Source organism: Siphateles boraxobius, unplaced genomic scaffold, assembly GCF_051911475.1.
Source record: "Siphateles boraxobius isolate OS27281-9 unplaced genomic scaffold, OSU_SipBor_1 26, whole genome shotgun sequence".
NCBI lineage: Eukaryota > Metazoa > Chordata > Actinopteri > Cypriniformes > Leuciscidae > Siphateles > Siphateles boraxobius.
This window is the reverse complement of record NW_027508876.1, coordinates 25,137,524-25,161,790: the sequence shown is the minus strand read 5'-3', so window position 1 is coordinate 25,161,790 and position 24,267 is coordinate 25,137,524. Positions and strand designations below refer to the sequence as shown.

The 24,267-nt window shown below is 37.6% G+C and overlaps 1 protein-coding gene and 1 long non-coding RNA gene across 4 annotated transcripts in view; one reads left to right on the top strand and one right to left on the bottom strand.

The window, feature by feature from the left end:
- Positions 1–7,577, top strand: part of mmp16a (matrix metallopeptidase 16a (membrane-inserted)) — a 58,212-nt gene extending 50,635 nt beyond the window's left edge. For all 3 annotated transcript variants that reach the window (XM_077245130.1, XM_077245128.1, XM_077245129.1), the window contains 3 exons: positions 1,893–2,043; positions 2,185–2,300; positions 5,595–7,577. In XM_077245130.1, the coding sequence (XP_077101245.1) occupies positions 1,893–2,043; positions 2,185–2,300; positions 5,595–5,923 (596 nt within the window). In that variant the 3' untranslated portion in view covers positions 5,924–7,577. The remainder of the gene's footprint in view (positions 1–1,892; positions 2,044–2,184; positions 2,301–5,594) is intronic.
- Positions 7,578–13,500: 5,923 nt separating this feature from the next.
- Positions 13,501–23,999, bottom strand: LOC143751520 (uncharacterized). Its single transcript, XR_013207264.1, has 4 exons — positions 23,895–23,999; positions 16,804–16,905; positions 14,814–15,007; positions 13,501–14,033 (listed from the first exon to the last, which is right to left on the bottom strand). It is a non-coding gene; the product is annotated as an uncharacterized LOC143751520 (long non-coding RNA).
- Between the last annotated feature and the right edge of the window lie 268 nt (positions 24,000–24,267).

Sequence of the window (24,267 nt, the reverse complement as noted above, 5' to 3'; positions counted from 1 at the left end):
TATGGTTTTGATGAGAAATGTTTGAATTCACATTGAGGCTGTTTGGGTTGAGATTATAAAGTTATCACGTTTGTGATTTTCCTTCCCATGGGGTATTGCATACACAGTGTGTGTGGTCCATGTGGAAACAAATAAACACATTTTTTCAGCACACAGTGAGGATCACTTACACTGACCACTCAGCATTTAAGTGGGTCAGAAAGCATGGCCAAATCTGGAAGTTTTTAATGTGTTGCTCTGGATAGCATTGACCTCAAGCCAACATTTACAACAAAATCATCCCGTAATTTCACATACTCACACAATCACTGGCAAAACACAGACACTCGAGCTCTCTTGCACTCACTGTCGGAGGGTTCTGATTGGCCCAGAGAGACGCTGACCCCGCTGAGAGGGTCATGAGAAAGACCCAGGAGACGTGACAGGAATTTCCTCTTCCAGAGAAAATGACGGGCCTGTCCTCCTCTGACCCCAAACAAACCAGGACACCCTTAACCCCGTCCACTGTGGACATGCATCACAGAGGGTTTCCTGAGCTCAGAGGGTCAGCACTGCACCTCTGTAACCCACACTGACACCTTAAAGTCAGGCATTAACATGTCAGGTCTGAGTAACAGTGGCAGACATACGGTCAAAGGCCCGGTCACGGTAATTAAAAGCAAACAGGAAGTGCCTGAGCTGTGAAATTGAATGTTTGGTTTTGCTGAAGCAGACATTTATCTGGAAATGATGTAAATATTGGGGATTCCTTATCAATAACCTCAGTGTCAAATTATCAGGAAATATGATTATGGTCATTCTCAAACTCAAGTTTTTCCAGACACATATACAGAATATGTATGTGTGTGTGAGATATATATGTATGTATGTCTTGTATTATATATATATATATATATATATTTTTATATATATATAAACTGTAAAGTATTATGCTATAATCTGTCTACTGACTTTGATTTAAAATAAAAAAAATACAATTAAAATAACAATCATTTGCATGGTAATATTCTTAATAGACATTATATATATACACTGATCAATGATTAATCGCACCCAAAATAAAAGTTTGTGTTTAAATTATATATGTGTGTGTACTGTGTATGATTATTTTGTGTATATATATATATATATATATATATATATATATATATATATATATATACACAAATATGCATATATATTTAAGAAAAATGTTGATATTAACATATAATATATAAATTATGTACATATATATATATATACATATATATATACAGTATATACATGCAAATATTTCTTAAATATATACATGCATATGCATATATATGTATGTATTTGCCTTAATACTGTACTTACTGTAATATTTACTAATAATTGCTAGTAATTCTCTACTGTTTTAAAAACGTAGAGAAATTCAAATGTATTAAAACATTTTAAAGTAAAATGTAAATGAAAAACAATCAGTGAGTAAAACATTTTTACTGGAATAGTATTTATACATATTACACATGGCTGTAAAATGTGTATTGTGCCAAACAGCCATTACAGTAAATACAGTACAATCAATCAAGGCATATTTTTCTCAATGTTATTCACTAAATGGGAAAATCAAGTCCCAGGAAAAATCACAATGCAATCAATAACAAAGGTTTAATAGCCAACTAAAAACTGCATTAAAATCACCAGTATTTATAATCAATATATAGTCCAAATTTAACGTATCCCCCAGCCGTAAGTGGAGCAATACTTGAACAAATCAGCAAGTCAAAGAGAATTTATAGAAACTATGATTTACATTTTCTTCCTTTGACTGAGCTAAATCACTGAGCACTCTCATTTGGCCCAGTGAAAATGTACCCTGGGCTGAACACTGTAATCCCCTGATTTCTCCTTTGTTCTTGTGCTTTTTCTAGGGAAGCAGTTCTGGGTGTTCAAGGACACAATGCTACAGCCTGGCTACCCCCAGGACATCTCAATGTTTGGAAACGGCATGCCAGCTCAGAGTATAGAGACAGCCGTCTGGTGGGAGGACGTAGCCAAGACCTACTTCTTCAAAGGAGATAGGTATGTGCACAGCGTGTGTGTGTGTGTGTGTGTGTGTGTGTGTGTGTGTGTGTGTGTGTGTGTGTGTGTGTGTGTGTGTGTGTGTGTGTGTGTGTGTGTGTGTGTGTGTGTGTGTAACTTTCTCTACTTACCTGTATGCAGGTATTGGAGATATAACGAAGACATGAGAACGATGGATCCTGGCTATCCCAAGTCCATCACAGTATGGAAGGGTGTTCCAGATTCTCCACAGGGAGCATTCGTGGACAAAGCTAACGGTATGTTTCATCTTTTATAATGTCATCTTTAATGAAATTCAATCAAGTTTTAAGTTGTTCCTTTTTTAACAAGGCTTTCAATGAATCCGGCTAGCAACATCTCATGGCCACGTCATCTTTCCATAAATTCCTGCCGTTTCTTCACTATATTCGGAATAAAAAAGGCAAAAATGTCAGAAAAAAAATAGGTATATTGATACGACCTAAATTTGGGACAAAAAAACAGTTAAGAAAAAGTTGCAATGGCAGAGAAAAAAAATCAGAAAATGACATGCTAAAAAAATAACCAAAACCAACAAAGAATATAAACATAAAAAACTTACATAAGGACTGGTGAGGTAACTAATTTAAAGGTTACCTATAAAGTCTTGATTTTGTTTTTGGGGTCTACTATAATTAGGGTGACCAGATTTCTCGGAGTGGAATACGGGACAGATACAGAACGCATGCGTATAGAGGGAATGCACGTGACGTCACCGTTGACCGGAGTGACTGCGGTTACGCCCACAAGTGGCAAAAAGACTGAGCGGCAGCATTGGTTTAAGTGTGAATGCTGCGGAAAAACACACAAAACGCGTCTAAAACGGGAAAGAGCTTTGAGACTGACTGTACAACTAGATTTGACAAGAAATATGAGGAATATTTTTACAGACTACCTAAAGCTACAGAACAGAGAAGCAAATAGATCGCTACAATTCATAGAAACAACTGGACTCCAGGCAGTGAAAGGTGGATTTGCAGTTATCCTTTTTGTGTCAATATGCTGAATTTAGTGGTAAAATCATTCTCTATATATTGTATTGTTATATATTGCAGTGACAACTCATCAATCAAATATTTACCACTGTATATTCTGTATAATTTGACATTTTTAAATAAACACTGACAAAAAACTATACAAGTTTTAAGTCTCTAGACGATATGATGATATATATAACATTGATAAGTGATCACCTGGATTTAGACCTGCCTATTTTGTATTTATATAAAGCATTCACAGGCAAATTTGCTGTATGTATTTCCCTGGTGTCGAAATCATGCACATATAAATGTCAGGAAACACGATTCCTGGCTGCATGTTAATATCCATGGATCACTGGATCTTTAGTAAGTTGACGCGCTACACGGTTTGAACGTAACATATATATTCACTTAGCCTTTCGGAAACGAAACCTATTGTATATAAAAAAAATATATATATATTAACGATGAAATAAGGGACAAAGCATGATTTTTTCAGAATAAGTCGGGACACTAAAATTAGAGTGGAAATACGGGGCTGTCCCGGGAAAAACGGGACGTCTGGTCACCCTAACTATAATAGGTTTTCATGCTTCAATGTTCAAAATATTTTTACATTGTTGCAGGCGGCACCTCTCTTTCCAGTCTGTTAGTAACGCTCTGTTCAGTTCTGGAAGCCCCTCCTTCTGAAAAGCACAATGTCCTCTGATTGGTTGGCTGGACCAGTGTGTTGTGATTGGTCAACCGCTTCAAGCTTGTTTCGAAACGTCACTCCTTTTGTCATAACTGCTAGTTTCAACACACTACAAACACAACACAACCAGCCCTTGCCCCTTTTTTGCGTATTATTTAAATGAGGAATATTGTGACGTGAAGAAAACTCAAGACTACAATCAAGGTGTTTCAGGGAGTTCAGAAACACTGTGCACTAATATAGAGAATAACTCCCTTTGGAGTGGACTTGTGCTTTGTAACCTTCCAGACCTTTTTCATGCAAAACAGCAACATTACACACTAAAGAAAGTTGAAAATGTATTTAAAAAAAAGCATAATAAACTACAAACAACTCATGCAGAACACAGCATCTGATAATGATTCATATGATTCAGAATCTTTCTGTCTATTATGAACCAGTTTAAAACAGTATAATTCTCATTTACACTGCCCTATATTCATTCTGTACAAGAACTCAGTTATAAAGGGTTGTGCATTTCAGGGCAAGTGTGAATCTCTGTATGAGCTCTCGAGCTGGGTACGTCTTGCACAAGTTCAGTCCATAGCTGCAGGCCCGCAGGTCGACAGCCACACACATGCCATCTGTACCCAGCCTCGGTGCCAGGTTTGCCCGTGGATGCAGGCGATCATCTGAGCGTGAAGGGTGGATTGATATTCCAGGGAAATTGTTTGGCTAACCACACTTTGAAAGTGATTGTGGGCTTTCTTTCAGCCCTGTCTCTGCACGTTACCCAAAAGGCCTCTGTGGGGGAGACGGAGTAGAGAAAATTGACCCTAATTATGTGTCATCATGGCTAGCCGATCATGGGGAGATCGGAAAGGACAGCTTTTTTTTTCAGCTCTAGTCCTGTTTTATTGCAAGTATAGATTTTACGGTAACACAGTGGTCTTACGATAATCCTTTCTCTTTGGTTTAGTGTCTTTCAAATCACACTGTGCCCCTGTTCCAGTATGGAACATTTTTATGTCAAGGATTTAGAATCTTTATTAAACAGATTTAGTGGAAGAGTGACAGGAAATTATTGGGGAGATATGGGATCAGGATAAATGTCAGGTTGGAAGTTGCATCACCCACAGGTGCAACCTGGCTCAACGTCTATTCCAGGCCAGCAGACCTGAACTTGTGGTTTTGGAAAAAAATTAATTACATTAAATTAAATAGATTGTGTATCATAATGGTAGCAAAATGAATAGGTTCATCAACTTTTGAGAGGAAAGTGAAAATGCTATATGCTAAATATGAAAAATGAATTAAACAAATGTTTAAATAAAAAAAACTAACAAAAATATAGAATTATAAACTATTAAATAAAATAAAAATATCAAAATAAAACCTAAACATTTTTAGATTTTACAAATACTAACAAAACCAAAATCAATGTATTCCATTAAAAATAAAATAATTATTTTTTTTTACTTAATATGAAATAAAAATCTAGAATTAAATTATAAAAAAAATTGTGCTGTCCAATCGATTAATCACATCTAACATAAAAGTTTGTTTACAAACATTTGTGTTAAATGACAGCCCTAATACAAATCTCTCTCTCTCTCTCTCTATATATATATATATATATATATATTAAAAATATACATTCAACAAATCAATACATTTCAATGCTACAATTGAATTTAGGCATCAAAATATCATGCCATGTATGAAAAATAGATATTCAATTTGAGATTTGCTAAAGATTACATTTACATGTCTGCAAATGTAGAAAAAAATGTACAAATAGGTGGAAATGGGCATGAATTAAATATCCAATATAAATATAAAACCATCTAACAAATGTCTCCTGTGTCGATGCTTTGCAGGTTTCACGTACTTCTACAAGGGTAAAGAATACTGGAAGTTCAACAACCACAGGCTGCGGGTGGAGCCGGGCTACCCTCGCTCTATCCTGAAAGACTTCATGGGATGCGACCTCACTCCCATCGACCCCGACCTGCAGCCGACGGATGATGAGGACGTGGTGATTAAACTGGACAGTGAACCCAGCACGGTCAAAGCCATCGCCATTGTCATTCCCTGCGTCCTGGCGCTCTGCCTGCTGGTGTTGATCTACACCGTCTTTCAGTTCAAGAGGAAGGGGACGCCCCGGCACATACTGTACTGTAAACGTTCCATGCAGGAGTGGGTGTGAGTCTGACAGCCACAAGACACAGTGGTGAAACACCCCAAACTTGCGGACTTTGGCTCTCGACCTGTGTCTCGCTCAAGGAGAACAGCGAGAGCCTTTGCTTTGACTCCCCTCTCCAGGAGATGAGGGGCGCATTTCTCCTAAAACCCCTTTCTCTTCTCTCATTGGCCCCGGTGCACCCGCTGTAGGACTGCAAGGATCCCACGGTGCATTGCGACGTCCAGTGCCACTGTTCCACATGGAAATCGCTGATTGCTATACGTTTAGGTTTTACAAGTGCACGTTGAAAACACGAAAATATAATTATGAAAACGTCGTCGCAGGAGCCGATTTTTTTGCTTTGTTTTATTTTCAGAGATATTTACGATTCCCTTTAAAGCACTCCCAAACCAAATAAATCTCTCCAAAGAGGATATTTTTTTCTTTTCTATACATCTTTTTTTCCCCTTTCCTGCTCTTTATTTTGCAGTGATATGTAGTGGGGGAACTTTTGACTGTTGTGGCAGTCTGTATCAAAACAGGGGCCAAAATATTCTGCAATATTTTTAACAGCCTTAATTATGGATTGTGTTGTTTGCTTTTGTTTTAGTTTATTCGTTTGTTTTCTATCACCGCTTTTGTTCGTCTGTCGGAAAGGCAGTGCAATATTGCTTTGTCCCCTTTGAGATCAGAGATGGTGGGTAACCTCATTTTTCGCCAGGGGCTTTACTGGAGGGTTGCCTGGAGCCGGGACGGGACTCCTTAACCTCTGTCTAACATGAAGCATATCAGTCAAACAGAGGGAAGACCAAGCCACTGCAACGACCAATATTTCATTCAGCTTTTTTCTGTCCGACGTTGGAATTGCAACTGCAAAGGAAGTGCTTGAACCGTTATCGTGCTTAACGCTCACTCGTCTGGTCGTGTTTTGCACGGACAGAGATTTGAGAATTCGTATCTTCCCTTTTTTTTTTCCGAAAGGTTGCTGTTCAAGCATGTAATTTCCTTCGGACTGCCTTGTTTTTAGGTCTGGATGGGATCCTAGAACCTTGAAGTATGAACAAGAACCACCAGAGCAACTCAGGACAGCGCTTGATTCAAAAGTGTATGCAAGCATTCACATCCAGTCCTGTGTCTTTATTATCAACCGAGAAGAAAATCAAGGATATATATCATGTAACGTTTCAGCATCGCTTGTGATCGGAAGTTTCTGCAATGGGATCGGGCTCGGAGTCAGAACTCTCAGTTCGGTTCACGTTTCGCAGTCTGACTCCAGATCGGTCCTTCGCATCGAACGGATGTTTGAACATACAGTTATTTGCTTGCGTTAACATTTTATATGTTTGTTTGTTTGGTACATTTGAACAAACCGAATGGTCTCAACCTCAACTTTAAAGTGGTACTTAAAGTGCTAAGCTGTCATTCGGAACGTTTCCTTTAGATGCGAGAGAAAACGTACGCGATCTAAAGGAAACTATGTGCGTGTTTCTGGCAAGAAGTGTTTGAATGTGTGTCTATCAATGCTAGATTTTCTTTTTTTTTTCTTTTCTTTCCTTTTTCATTGTTTTAATAAGAAAAAAAAGAAAATGGGACATTCTTCAAGTTCATGTACTTCATGACTCGGTTTGGGACAAACCGTCCTGACAGACTTAATAAATTAATCAGTATATGATTAAAATGCCTTTTAGCGATTTGTTCACATTTACCTTACTTATATTTTAAGTCTGGGAATATATAAACATCCACTCTCTAAACTTACAAAACTATCATGGTAAGACCATAGTATTTTAATTAGTATGGTAATATTTCAGTATCAAAGTACTATGGTGTTGCCATGGTACTGTCGCAGTTCTTTTCTATCTTTCTTTCACTTACAAAAATGTACCATGGTATTTTGAGCATAAGTACCATGAAATGGGATAATACCATGGTATTTTGCACATTGTGCCATGACATTTGATCATGGTCCCATCGTGCTACTACTATGGTATCTACTACAGTATTTTGGACATGGTACCATGCATGGCATTCTGGATATTTTACCATGGTACTACCATGGTATTTTGGACATGGCACTATGCATTGCATTCTGGACATTTTATCATGGTACTGCCACGGTATTTTGGACATGGCACCATGGTACTACTATGGTATTTTGAATATTTTATCATTGTACTACTATGGAATTTTAGACATTCGACATAAGATGGTATTTTGGACATGGCACTACTATATTTTCAAAAATTGACCATGGTACTACCTTGTTTTTTTTGTGCATGGTACCATGCATGGCCTCCTTGACATTTGACATGGACTTTTAAAATGTACCATATGTACTACCATGGCATTTTAGACATTTTATCGTGGTAGTATCAAGGTATTCTAAACATGTACCATGGTATTTTAGATATGTGATATGGTAGTACCATGATATTCTAGGAAGTACCATGCAAATACAATAGTACATAAAATCCAGCACCATGGGATATTTCAAAATGACCATAATATTACCGTCTGGTACCATGGAACCAATACAGTACTTTTTTGTAAGGGTTCTATCTTCTCTCTTTCTTACCGTGTGTACGTGTGTGTGTGTGTGTGTGTGTGTGTGTGTGTGTGTGTGTGTGTGTGTGATCAAACAAAAGTCTGCCTTAAACAACTGAGAGGAAAAGGCAATCGTTAAATAATACAAAAATCGAGTATGGTGGAGGTGGTGTGTATCCTGTGGTTATATTTAGCTAGTATGATAAGAATCAGAGCATAAAATATGAGACGGCGGTGAGCAGAGGAATTTAGGACTCGCCAAGTGCAAAAGTAAACAGAGACAGACACGGCCCATGCGCATGGCGGATGAGTTCAGCTCGGGCATCAACTGCCATCTATGTTCCAAATCAAATCTAGCTCAGCAAGATCACTGCGGACATGGTTACTGCGAGCATAATGGCTTAGATGAGAGATTAAAGCAGTAAATGACCTGAATTATTGTCTGTGGAAAACTTTGACGAATGAACTTTGACTTTTTAAACGCTTTAATCACTCTGAATCGACCAACAATGTTGATGTGCTGTGCAAAACTACATATTTTCAAAATCATCTATTTGTGGGTCATCTGAATGACTAGTCGACTGGTTGGTTAGGATTAGGGTTTGTGTCCACTAGACACCAATCAGATGAGTGTCTTAATGCGAGGCGTTCACATGGGATGCGTTCAAAAATGGCTAGATGGAGCGCAACAGGAACAATGCAGGGATCTCGAAATTCATTTTTCAAAGTTTTAATGTGACACGCCACATTAAAAACCAAAGACAGAAAAACGGCGAGATGTAAGGAAAGGCAAAAAAAAAATGTGCATGTAGACTACAATTTAAAAGTTAGGGGTTGGTAAGATTTTTTACTATATTTTTAAAAGAAGACTCTCATGCTCACCAAGGCTACATTTATTTGATTAAAAACAGTAAAAACATAAACATTATTATAAAAATTTAAAAAATTCTGTTCAAATATATTTTACAATGTAATTTATTCCTGTGCTGAATTTTCAGCGTCATTACTCCAGTTTTCAGTGTCACATGATCCTACAGAAATCATTCTAATGCTGATTTGCTGCCCAATAAACATTTCATATTATCATCAATGTTGAAAGCATTTCTGCTGATTAATATCTGCAAACCATAATATTTTTTTATAACATGATAATTTTTTTTATTTTTTTTTTTTATCAAATGATAAAAAATGTCTATGACATTGCTGAATAAATATATGCATTTCTTTGGGGAAATCTTCCTAACCCTAAATTTTTTAAAGGTAGTGTACATAAAATATATAAAAATTACAATATTAATAATCATATTATATTATATTAAAATATATATTCATCTGACAATCATTTTCTTGAAATGTATTGTAGAAGGTAACGAATTTGTTTTTTGATGGAAGCTACGTTTTAGCATGTTGAAAGTCTAAATTAGTCACCATGCTAAAGCTCAGTTTGCTAAAACCGTCTGCATCTGTAAATTATTTTAACGGCAACAAAAATATTAAAACGTCTGATTAAACTCATAATTTGAACCAATTAAAGTAGTTTTTGAATGTCTAGTCGACTAGTTGATCGTCCTTTGTGAGAAATGTCCAACAGACGCGCGTGCAGCGCTTATGTGTAGCTGATTGCTAAGAAGCTAATCTGTGGTTCGGTGTAAGAACAGCAAGTCTGCTCTCTCTCTCTCCCTGAAAGTTTTCTGTCTAGCCGACAGAACCTGTGGTGCTAACTGGGCCTACACTGGTGAGCGTCATCCTGTAAACTTTTGGTGCTGTTATTATTTTAGACCTTATGGATTTAAACTTGATTTGACTATGGTCCGTGCAGGAATAATGTATTTGCGCTAATGTAGCTCTAGCCGCGATGATGCATGGAGTGTAAGTAAGGCTTGCGTATATATTTCCTGTGTGTTCTGTGAAGGCCTTAAGCTCAAGCTAAGTCAGGTGTCAAAGGTTGTGCCGTCCATCGGCTACATGTTGGTGCTAGACCCTGATTCATGTTTACAGTTTCTGTAACTTTAGAAAGGATGTGGTTTTCTGTTTGCTTTGCGACATGATCAGGATATCAATTCCTCAAACTCATCAGCATCTGTGCTATTCTCAATCATCCTCATCATCCTGTTTATCATCTTGCCATATTGATTATGTTAAACGATTCCAAATGAAGTCTGAAAAACATGTTTATACTTTTTTCATTCTGTCTGTATCCCTGTATTTGTGATGTATCTGTTGACGATCCATTTCATTGATCAATAAACACATTTGAACATATTTCCCCAGAGCATTTTTGTGTTCATCCTCCTTTACCATTATCATGTTTCCTCATTTTCCTAATCCAAACATCACTCACCCTCAGCTGTGAACATAACTGGTGTAAACTGACACTAAGCTAAAAAAATACATTTTCATAACCAAAAAATTAACTAATATTAAAATAAAATTACCATAAATTCATGTTTTTTTTAAACAATTTTTGTCAAAATGTAAAATGTTAGTTTTAGTAAAACGCAACTGCACTGAAAAACTAACAATAGCTAAACTGATAAAAATGGAAATGAAAAAAGTAAAACTAGCCTATATAATAAAAAAACGAACAATAACAACTAAATTAAAAAAAACGAAGTAGAAAACAAAGAATTTTATGAGAACGTATAAAATATGTCTAAAACATCTGCTCACAACAATTGCATCAAAAATATTAACACAAAAAAACTAAATGTACAGAAACTAGAAAACTCTGAAACAAAACAAACTAAAACAGAATATAATGTAAAAACATACAATAACTAAACTAAATAAAAAAACAAATTGACAAATAAAATAGAAAAATTATAACAAAATTATTTTATATGAGAATGTATCAAATATAAAACATTTGCTCAAAAAAGTATCAAAAATATTAACACCCCAAATCTTCTGAAAGAAAAAAAATGGAAGAAAAATAATTCTAGAATGAAATACTTTAGGGTCACATTGTTCCTACCGGGCATGTTTTTCATGCCAAAAAAAATAATACTCTGTGTATACAGGCTTATTAAGATGTTGGCAAATGTATTCTCTTATCTTGCACCATTTCCATGGTATTTTTATGAAAACGTTCTATTTCATAATTTAAGTGATAGACTTAAACATGCTGTAAATATGTTGCTGTAATTACCAAGTTCTTTTACTTAAAGCGGCTGGTGTTCTTTTAAATAACATTATATATGAGATTTTGAAAACATTGATACATAATGTCGTTATGAGTGTCTCCAGGCAGATGTGCATCGATGCAGCCCAGCTAGGAGCCACAACTGCAGTGAGAGCTCATTATCCTCATTAATCGGACTGTGCTAAAGTGATTCCAGCGGCAGGAAGAAATTAGCTCTATTTCTCAGAATATTGACTTGCACGTGGGGTTCATTCTACTCTCCACGCCTTACTGACGTTTCACACAAGCAAACAACCACACAAGCTACCAACAGATGGCATATTTTTATACCATGCTTACTAAAAACTTAATTTGTATGAAAAGAGTAATGGCATAACCTAAAAAGTTTTCCAAAATGTGCAGTACAATAAAGATTGCGTTGTGGAATAGCCTACTGTAAACCCCAATACAATGCATTCAATCGCTTTAATTTCCTGACAAATAGGCCTTATATAGATTCCAGTACTCATCATTTCATCGGACTGCCACATATTCAGACATTTTATACAAAAATTTGATAAAAAATGCAATCTTGAATCTGTCTTTCACTGCCCCTTTTCAGCAGGTTACTTCGTTAGTTACACCAGTAGGTGGCAACAAAAGACTTCAAACGTTATTCTTTTTTTGCCACGATTCTCTTGCAAATGAATCAATGAATCATTTTTTCAAACGATTCGCAAAAAAAGCTTCTCTACATCCAAAACTAGTCATAGTTTCATGGTTTTTTTTTAAAACTTGCGCGATTACAAATCTACAAAAAAACTGCCTGTTTAAACATCGATGATGATGACATAGAAGATCAAACACTTTTAAGGGGCTGTTCACACAGAATGCATTTTTCCATTCCACTGCGCTACTTTTCCATTGTTTTTCAATGTAAAAAGCAAATCACGAACGTGCATAACCGCTGCCTCACGTATTTGCAGCGTCTCGCGCATGACACAGCGTTCTAAAAATGCGGTGCTCAAGTTTTTAAAAACGCATAGACCTTGCGCTTTTATTCATTCCACTGACCAGCATCTCGCGTTTTTAACAGCAAAAATGCATTCTGTGTAAACCAGCCCTAACTCGGTTTTCATCCACGATTTGTTCACTCAAAAGATTTGCTAAAACACAGTTAAGCACACCACAGTGTGCATCCTGCTTAATGCACAAAACTCAGAAGTTTTTAAAGAAATAACAAAGATTCCAAAAAGTAAAAACATGAAGCTATTATGTTAGTCTGATGTCACTCTGGACAAGTTTGGATTTTTAAAACACGTACAACAAAATGAACTGAAATGATTCTGAATCGCACCATGTTGCGCCGAATTCTGTCACTGTATGTAACCCTTCCAGTTATACTCCCACCAGTCCAAGGAGGATTCGAACAGGCGTTTCCAGCATGGGAGGTGTGCACGCTAACAAGGACGCTAAAATCTGCAGCCTCGTAGATCGCTAATGTGCATTTTGATGCCAGGGGAGTGAGGTTTACTCGCACAGCTCTTTGTGTTACACGTAGGAGCTGTATTGAGCTAATACTAACCCTACTATGTGAAGAGCGATCACATAATTCGGTCGTCAAAGAATTCGATACAACACCGGCTATTTTAAGGCCTGGTTTCACAGACAGGGTTTAGATTAAGCCAGGATTAGCCCTTAGTTCAATTAGGACATGTAAGTAGCTTTAATAAACGTGCCATAGAAAAAACAATAATAATGTTCATCTTGAGACAAAACAATGGCACTGACATACAGTTTGTTAAGATATGTCATTGCAAGCTACTTTAAGTTAAAACAGCTTAAACATACAATTCTTGTCTGTGAAACTGGGGGTAAATATATTTATTAAAATACAATGGGTTTCCATCTGCTTGCTGCATAATCAGTCTAATGCATTTTTTTGTGTTATTCGATTTAATTCATTCTGCAGTCATTAATCGTGTTTACATAAACTGCAGACTCCACTCATTTTTTTTCCACCTCCAAACACATCATGCATTCTGCACTCACTGACACCTTCTACAATCATCCTAAATATCTTGTGACTTACTCAATGAATTAGAAAAGAAAACCCTGATTAAACCAGTAACAGATTAGTCCTCTCAGGGACTTGTGCAATATTGCATGTGGCCCTGCTAATGGTTCTAACCTTTGTTGTTGCTTTAATGATCAGCATTTAACTGGAGGCCTGCAGGCTGGAAACATGTTCTCTGGGAACTAATCAATACACGGCATGGTTCACTTGACCGCGAAACATTAATCAGCGGCACTATACTATATAATGGAGGAGTTTTTCATTCTACATTTAATACCTAGGTCAGCTGTCTTTCTAGAGAACAGAGCATGTGTTTCCAGGTACTGGGATTCTTCCTCCGTCTGTTTTACTCATCCTCTCAGCTCCCAGGAGTGATTTCTGCCTAATTTAACCTGCCACAGAGACGGTAGTTGCTGAAACATTTAGCTTACTTAGAACAGAGAGGGGAGGATGGGGGAAAGAATGATGGTGTAAAATAGTGAGAAATATGGATGAATGAAAACACAGAATACGAAATAAAGAAATAAGACTTTCAGGAACAATGAGGTGTATAAAACGTTCTGATCAAAGTACTGCAAAAATCAAGCACCCTCAAGTGTTCCTAACCTGTGTTGCTACTTTTCTTCCACACAAAACGAGAATTTTGAAGAATCCTTACATAGTTTATTTCCATCAAAGTTCATGACCATGGATGGATGCTTTTTAAGTGCCCAGCAAGCAATAGCCGTCATTTCACCGACTAGATTAACGATAGACCCGATATAATCCGGCTATGAGTAACCCACTTCTATCCAAAATAACCTTGAATTTGGTTACATGTCGTTTTTGCCAAAATAACTTGCGAGATGTATGATATTCCATCATGTAAGCAAAGTCAACAGTGATCACAAGGTGTTTGGTTTCATTTCTTTGACATGTTCTATGCGTAGCCTGTGCATCTATTGTTGGGCTATACTATAGTTAGACGTCTATTAAAGATTCAGACAGCCCATATTTTGCCTTGTTTTAGCCTAGACGTCAGGGCTGTGTTTGGACGGCTATTAGACGTCTTTTAACCGCAAAATTACTTGCTGGGTGGCCACTATATTCCAAGTCACCTGAATCCATATGAAGCTTTGTGAAAGGAACCGACTAACTTTAACCAACATTTAGATACTCAGAGAAAAACATACCTTCAATTCAAATATCGGAGTCGGTTTCATGCTCGACTGGTGTTCACAGCAGGTGTGTTCCTCACTAATTCCCAAGTGGTTCTGAACCAACTCGGGGTAAAACACACAAAGTGTTCATGCATTTGTAAGTTCATGATCTCTAAACACTTTCCAAAGATGTCAGAGGTGTTTTGGAAATAACTGTGGTTTCCAACCTGAAGAAAAAATGGAACAAGACAGCTGTTTAGTGTCTAAGGTTACACTGTGGAAAAACATAACATTTATCTTTATGATTATTATCTTTGAAAATAATAGGTTAGAAAACAAAACCTCGACAATCAAAAGCATACTGCATCTACCAGAGGCCGTAAACAGGTTAACACACTTCATTTCTAATGTACAATATGCCCAGAGCTCTTATTGCATTTCAGATGATTCTCTCCAAAATATAATTTCCTTGACCCGAAATTGCAGTGGAATGATAATTAATAACACGAGTCCGTCTGACAAAGCGCTACAATCTAATCTTCAGGAGATCAGCAGAACGAATGGGAAAGCAATTAATAGCACTCAATGGAGTCAGCATTTCCTTTTGTTTGTGGCGGGGTTGAGTAAAAAAAATTATAATATTTTCAAGTTTAGAATAGAGAAGCAATTTAGAAAGCTATTGTAACCAAATCTCTTTAAGTAGATATGAAAAAAAGAAGACGCGAGTTTACAAATATAACTTCCCTACAACATAAACTGTAAGAAAAAATAGATATGCAAAGCTTAAAATAAGACTTAATCAGCTATTAGTAAGTATTTACAGTAAGTATCAAACTATTCAAATCAGGGTACTACAAGTAAGAATGTGTGGAAAAATATTAAGCATTGTGTTAAATAAAATATTATGATTAAATATTAATCTTGTTTCCAAAATGAAATAGTTTGTTTTTATATGTTCTTTGTACTAAAGTATTATATTAAGTGTAAGGATAGATGAGCCTGAATTTTGACATCAGACATCAAAAATGCATTAAATGTGTAAAACTGCATTAAATTTTATATTTTATTTATATCATAAAAGTAACATATTGACTTTGATAGATCTGAAAATAAATTTTCAAGACAAATTAAAATAATAATATTAATAATTGTGTCCTACTTTTGCACCTCCAGAACACAGAATGAAAACCCCTGCCTGTATTTTAGATTATTTAAATGGAAGCATCTGACAAGTCTGTGACTCAAGTTTATATGTAAAGAATAATCCATGTGTTTTTCCCCCAACGCTGGTGGGGAAAGAGTTAAAATAGAGCGGTGATTAAACTGATACTGACTGACTACCTGTGCATGAAACTGTTTTATTGCTTACCTTCCAGCCAATCAGAATCGAGTATTCAGACATACCATGGTATAAAAAAAAACATTATCAAATGTATGTGTGTTGGCTTCATACCCTGGAAATTATTTGGGCGTGGAGGCAACACTTAAAACACTTTATAAAAAGGATAAATCCATTCCTCGATTTTGATTGGTTAAGCCGAGTTCGAAGCCATTGTAAATGACTCTATAAACATACACCTGTGACCTCAATAAAATAAATATTTTATAGACCAACCGTCCATGTTATAAAAGCAATAAGCCCCATGAAGCCGTGATTTACCAATGGCCCTTTGCTGGTCTAAATTCATGGTAAACCACTGCTTCTCTGAGCTTATTGCTTTAATAAACGCCATTACGTTATATAAAATCTCAAAGCAAGTACCATTTTACTAAAATATTGCAGAGCTTTCAGGTTGTCAAATGTTACTGAAACACATTCGAATTTATTGTGATGAAATCACCTTGACACCAGTTTAAAGTCATTGCACAAATGCTTCAGAGAAGTTCTAGCATCATTTGTTTGCAGACGTGTTATTTAATGCAATGACATTCAGATATTTTCAAGTGTTCCTGAAGTCATTGATGTATTGCTGCATTAGAAAGGTAAAAAAGAAAAGGAAAAAATGTATTTATTGAAGCCGACCTGGCACTCTTGATGCACAATGGTCTGTGAAGGAACCATCACTTCAAAAGTGGCTGTGCTGATACTTTTAAGCATATTAGTTGAAGGAGTGACTTCAATGACCTGCAGGGACAAACAGTACAAACATTTTGTGAGGATGAAGACTTTGGCCGCATTTACACTGCAGGACTTCATGCCCAATTCCAATTTGTTTACCATCTACAATTTTTAGACAACTAGCTTACATCTTCTTTTAAAAATAACCCATATCCGATATCTGCATTTACACTACACACTTGGCAAAGCAACCCATGGTAGACGGAAACGCTTAGGCCAAAAAGGCCAAAAGTAGAAAAACGGCACGATTTGCAGTAGATGCAGACAAAATGACAAGCTGTAACAGGTCAGCAAAACACTGGGTTGAGCCTTCATCCTCCATTTCGCCCATGAAAATGAGTCATGTGATCGCGGTCGATGTCCAAATGAGTTGATGTAATTCACCACCGTCGCTTTTTCAACGACGTAAGGCTCATATTGACGGGGGAATTTCCGATCTGTCCGCTTGCATGGCAGATGTAAATGTACATATCCGATTCATACCAGATTTATTTCCACATGAAAGAGGCCTGAAACCGATCTGAGAATATCAGAATCCATGAGCTTTTTCAAATCCAATGTTTGCCATGGAGGATAAAATGGTAACTGGGTCACTTGAACCATGGAATGTACATGCAGCCTTTGTTTAGGTGGAGGTTTTAAGTAATATGAGTGAATAAATACATTTAAAAATAAAACATGAATATAGAAAACCGACGCTGACCTCTCCTGCAAAACATGTTACGTCAAGCTCACACAAGCCAAAACACGTAAATATAAAATAGATCTGCATCAACAGACTGACACGCACCCTAAGAAATCATCTCACGTCGAATTAAAGCGAGAAAAGATGCCCTGCTTTAATGCAAACAATTTTTATTTTTTATTTTTTTTGCAATTCTGGCAATTCTACCAGTCAAAGCTAACACAGACTTGATGTAATCTGTAGCCACAAATATTCATACAGTTAGAGTCAGGAGAGCAGATACAGAGAAAGGACCTTGGAAGAGATGGCAATTAAAGGACAGAAAGAGAGAGAAATGATAGAGATGAAACTAAATGAGCAGTTTTAGACCTGTGGGCCACCAAACTGCTGTAACTCGTAATGAGCAAATCTCATTTTACATTCATGTGAACTCTTTATTCTAGGAATGTATGGACATAAAGCAAATAGGCAAGGATAAAATATATCACGGCATAAAAGAGGAGAGCGAACAGATGGATGGATTGCTTTTGAAAGACTGTGTTCCTTTGTTTTTTTTATCATCTTGCTGTAACAATGTTTAATGGGACTTTTTTACAGGGCGCAGTGCTAATTATGGTACATAATCAACTGTGAATAAATAAACCAAATTTCACGGCCATGGTACCAAGGCGTTGCTATGTGGTTACTTGGGAATTCTGGGTTGTTGCTAGGGTGTTGTAGGAGGTTTCGTACTGAGCCAATCTTGAGCTGGATTGTATTTACAGCTACATTACCCACACAAAAATGCAAAATTACACATATATTATGAAACATTGCATCAATTCAGGTAAACCATGTCTGTTGTATTTTTACAACAATTAAAATAACAAGGGCAGAATAAAAAGAAAAATTCTCATTATACACTACCACTCAAAAGTTTAGTGTTGGTATGATGTTTTTGAAGTCTTATATTCAAGGCTGCATTCATTTGATCAAAATAAAAACAGTAATATTGTGAAATATTATTACTATTTAAAATAACTGCTTTCTATTTGAACAAATTTTAAAAAGTAATTTATTCCTGGGATGCAAAAGCTCAGCATCATTACTCCAGTCTGCAGTGTCACATGATCCTTCAGAAATCAATCTGATATGATGATTTCTAATTATTATCAATGTTGAAAAAAGTTGCTACTTTTTTTTTCAGGATTCTTTGATAAATAGAAAGTTCAAAAGAACAACATTTATTTAAACAAATATTTTTTGTAACAATGTAAAAGCCACTTTTGATCAATTTAAAGCGTCCTTGCTTAGTAAAAGTATTAATTTCTTTTAAAAAAATGTTTTAACAAACCATACTGACCCCATACTGGCATAGTTGAGAGTGGTTAAGTTGCACAATCTTGGATGTATTCAGATCATGTTTAAACATATCCCAGATCATCCCAGGGGTTTGTTCAAATCCTTAACCCCAAGTATTACCGTAATAGTGATTATCCCAATAGTGCACGGATCACGTACAATTTGCTCCTTGAGTTCACTGTGAATCATTCAGAGGACCAAGATAAACACTGTATTAGCTGGAATGAGTTTTCTTTAGGATAATGTGATCAGTTAATTGTACCTCTTGTGAGCTCAAGCAAACGTTACATCATTGATTTTCAATGACAGCAGGGTGGATCCGGGGTTCAATAGCATCATTTTGAAAGCAGGGAGTAATTGTAAATTAGAATGGGACATTATCACGTTAATTTAATGAGACCTGGCCAGCGGTCGACTGGATTTTCCTGTGGTGCTCATGTAAATTACGTTAATATGTCTATCCGGGCCGCCTGATGTTCAGACGAGCGGGTTGATTTATTTCTAATTTGTTTCACAACAGGATAAAAACAGACAAAATCTCAGTCAAGTCTTATTCTTAGGCTGTAGATGTGGGTCAAACTGAAACAGATTATGTTGATTGGAGCTGATGGGGAATAAATGAGAGCTGGTCAAATGAGGGGGAAATTATGTCGTTTTTTGATTTTCATGCTGTGAAGATTGCAAAAATCCTACTGTGGACTTTTCATTAACATAATTCTGATCACTAATGAAAGGAAAACATCTTTGTATTTAGTAGAACATGTGGAAATATTACTACTGTCAAATTTAATTGTTTGTAAACCTGATTCCACTTTGAGAAACAAACCTCCAAAACTCAAACATGACAGAACTGTACTGTTGTACATCAGGGTTGTATAAAGTTCAAAACCGAAGAAATGGCTCTATCTATCTCTATCTACACACTTTAACAATATATATTTTCGAAGTTGTAAATAAAACTGATTATTGGAGTATGTTTTACAAGAAAATACTAATTCAGTTTTTCTACTTCAAAATGTAATGCTTAATTCAATGTTACTTGCAGTTTCTTTGCAATTATTTGTGAAATTAATTCATCCATCCATCCATCCATCCATCCGGCCTATAAAATGTCATGGTTTTTTCAAACTAAAAAAAAAAAAGTTTTCTCGAGCCAACATTCAAAGTTTTTCTTGACCACCTTTCCCTATAGTTAAAGGGATAGTTCAACCAAAAAGAAGATATTTTCAAAAATATCAGTAACCAAACAGTTGATGGGCCCCATTGACTATTATATGAAAAGAAAAAAAATATTATGAAATTCAATGGGCCCATCAACTGTTTGGTTACTGACATTCTTGGTTATTCTTGGTCATTCTTGGGTTACTGACCAAGATGGCGCCGCAGATGGCTGCCTCGGTGTGGAGCTCTCCAGCTATTGTGTTGTTTTTGTTCGTTTGTCCTGTGTTTAGTCATTATTTTCCTATCAGTTTCACCAAAGACGAACTACTGGACATTAGGAAACACACACCAGAAAACTATACAGTTTTTGATTATTCAGACGTTTTGCTGGACATTCTCGTCGGAGGTGCAGCGTTGTTGTTCAAACGCGCGGTCAGACGCAAACGCGGGAAGCGTGCCGGCGCGCTGGTTAAACTCCGCGAGCGCGGCCTGCGCACTGCACTCCCCAGCATTCATCTTGCGAACCTCCGATCCCTTCCTAACAAAATGGACGAACTACTTCTCCTCACAAGGATTACCAAGGATTTTTCTAACTCTGCTGTTCTGTGCTTTACTGAAACCTGGCTGAGTGAAGCCATACCGGACAACGCAATACATCTGCCAGCTTCCAGCTGTTCCGAGCGGATCGCATCCCGGAGCTAACAGGGAAAACGAGAGGTGGTGGATTGTGTTTCTACATTAACGAAAATTTGTGTTCAGATATAACAACACTGAACAAGATATGCTCTTTTAAACCTTTCTACTCGCCACGGGAGTTTTCCTCTTTCATTCTCGTGAATGTTTACATCCCTCCAGACGCGTGCGTGAGCGCGGCGCTACAACAGCTGGCTGAACAAATAGCTGAAAAGGAACAAAGGCACCCGGACTCTCTTCTAATAATTATTTGGGATTTTAACAAAGCAAATCTTTCCCGTGAACTACCAAAATACAGACAGCACGTTACATGTCCCACCAGAGACAGTAATATACTGTACCACTGTTACACCACAATAAGGAATGCGTATCACTCCGTTTCACGAGCAGCTTTAGGGCTCTCTGATCACTGTTTGGTTCATCTTATTCCGACCTACAGGCAGAAACTGAAATCACCTAAACCTGTGTTAAGGACTGTTAAAAGATGGACCAATGAAGCAGAGCAGGATCTACAGGCCTGCTTTGATTGCACTGATTGGACTGTTTTTGAAGCTGCTACCACCGATCTGGATGAGCTCACAGATTCTGTAACATCATATATAAGTTTCTATGAGGATGGATGCATTCCTACCAGGACATTCTCATCATTCACTAATGATAAACCATGGTTTACTGGGAAACTCAAACACATTTGTCATGCCAAAGAGAGAATGCTTACAGAAGTGGGGATAAATCTTGTATAACCAGGCCAGAAACAGACTGACAAAGGAGATCAGAGTTGCTAAAAGAAGCTACTCTGAAAAACTGAAAAAACAGTTTTCATCCAACGACCCATTATCAGTCTGGAATGGCATCAACTACAAGTCACCATCCCCCCGATCTGTGGACAATCAACACCTGGCAGACGATTTAAATTCATTTTATTGCAGGTTTGAAAAGCCCTCATTCACACCACACACCGGCTCTAACCTGGACTTCACACATTCACCATCACCTCCTGCACCTCCCGCCATCCAACCTGAGCTTAAGGTCTGTGTGGAGGACGTGAGCCGAGTCTTCAAAAAACAGAAGACTAGGAAAGCCTCAGGCCCAGACGGCATCTCATCTGCTTGTTTAAAAGACTGTGCTGAACAACTGGCCCCGGTCTTCACACAGATCTTCAATAGATCATTGGAGCAGTGTGAAGTTCCCTGCTGCTTCAAACGCTCCACTATCATTCCGGTCCCCAAAAAACCCAAAATCACTGGACTTAATGACTACAGACCTGTCGCTCTCATGTCTGTGGTCATGAAGTCGTTTGAAAGACTGGTGTTGGCCCACCTGAAGGATATCACTGGACCCCTGCTGGATCCCTTTCAGTTTGCTTAGAGAGCAAACAGGTCTGTGGATGATGCAGTCAACATGGGACTGCATTATATCCTGCAACATCTCGACAGACCTGGGACTTATGCAAGGATCCTCTTTGTGGACTTCAGTTCAGCCTTCAATACCATCATGCCTGATCTTCTCACAGCCAAACTGACCCAGCTCTCCATACCATCCTCGATCTGTCAGTGGATATCCAGCTTCCTGACGGACCGGCAGCAGCGAGTGAGACTGGGGAAACACACATCCAGGACTCTCACCACCAGCACTGGTGCTCCTAAAGGGTGCGTTCTCTCCCCACTGCTCTTCTCCCTGTACACTAATGACTGCACTTCTAAAGACCCCACTGTCAAGCTCCTGAAATTTGCCGACGACACCACTGTCATCGGTCTCATCCGGAACGGTGACGAGTCTGCTTACAGACTGGAGGTTGAACAGCTGGCTGTCTGGTGCAGTTACAACAACCTTTAGCTGAACACGCTCAAAACAGTGGAGATGATCGTGGACTTCAGGAGGAACAGCTCAGCACTCCCCCCACTCACCATCATGAACAGCACTGTGGAAGCAGTGGAGTCATTCAGGTTCCTGGGCACTACCATCTCTCAGGATCTGAAGTGGGACAATCACATTGACTCCATTGTAAAAAAAGCACAGCAGAGACTGTACTTCCTTCGCCAGCTGAGGAAGTTCAACTTGCCACAGGAGCTGCTGATTCAGTTCTACTCAGCCGTCATCGAGTCTGTCTTATGCACATCCATCACTGTCTGGTTTGGTTCAGCTACCAAATCAGACATCAGGAGACTACAATGGACAGTCCGGACTGCGGAGAGGATCACTGGTGCCCCCCTGCCATCCCTCCAGGACCTGTACTCTTCCAGAGTGAGACTCTTCCAGAGTCTGTAAAATCATCACAGACTCCACTCACCCTGGTCACCACCTGTTTGAACGGTTACCGTCAAAACGGAGACTTAGATCACTGGCCACAAGAACATCTCGGCACAGGAACAGTTTCTTCCCACAGGCCATTTCCCTTCTGAACAGTTAACACACCTCCCAAGGCATATGCCTTTAAGTGCAATACTCCCACTGTTTAGTGCAATATCCTACAACTCAGGTGATACTTATACTTATATTTAGATTTATTTCTTATAATATTCAAAACACTGTAAATATGTTCATAATCTGTAAATGTCTATTCTGACTAAACCTAACTATGATACTTTTTATTCTCATATATTTATATGTTTATTCTTTATTCTTATAATTTGTAGTATTATGTTTCATGTTTCTTGTTGTATTTGTATAGTCCACTGGAAGCCTCAGCACCAAAACAAATTCCTTGTGTGTGCAAGCACACTTGGCAATAAAGCTCTTTCTGATTCTATTTCTTCAAAATATCATCTTTTGTGTTCAGCTGAAGAAAGACATTCATACAGGTTTGGAACAACTTGAGGGTGAGTAAATGATTTTTGGGTGAAATCTTAGTTATATGAATTTCAATTCTACTTCCTTATATTCAAAATCAAATTGCAATTCTGCATCCTACATTTGAAACTAAAGGCATTCTCAATTCAGTAATGAATGGTTCACACCCCTGTTGCACACAGTATGGTGTTTCTAACCAATATATTTGGAAAATATAGCGTGGCTATTCTCCCATCTCATTGCACTCTGTAGATTATCTCTAATTCTTCTAAATAAAATGATGAGTGATTTTGCATCTCATATGGTATGACAGACTGCCAGTTACCTCATGCAAATCTAAGCACATAATGAACCACACTCGTTAACTGTGAGGAGCAGCACTTTGATTGGCTGCGGTCTCTGAAGACTTCTTCATCAGCTGAGTTGACTCCTGGTTGCCTTGATCGGAAACACACCAATTGCAAGTTCTGAGAGGAAGGAGAATAAATCAGGAAAGTGTTTGATACATATCCGACACCTGACAAGAGGAGAAACGCAATGATGATCACAGGAAACACTTGATTAAATAACTGTTTGCTTACCAGCGGATTTGATGCGTCAGCACATTGTCAGACTTTTTTACAGCTCCCGTCGATTCTGATAAATATTAGTAAACTGTGTGGGAGAGTCCCGACATATTTGTCAGTTTGTGTGAAGAC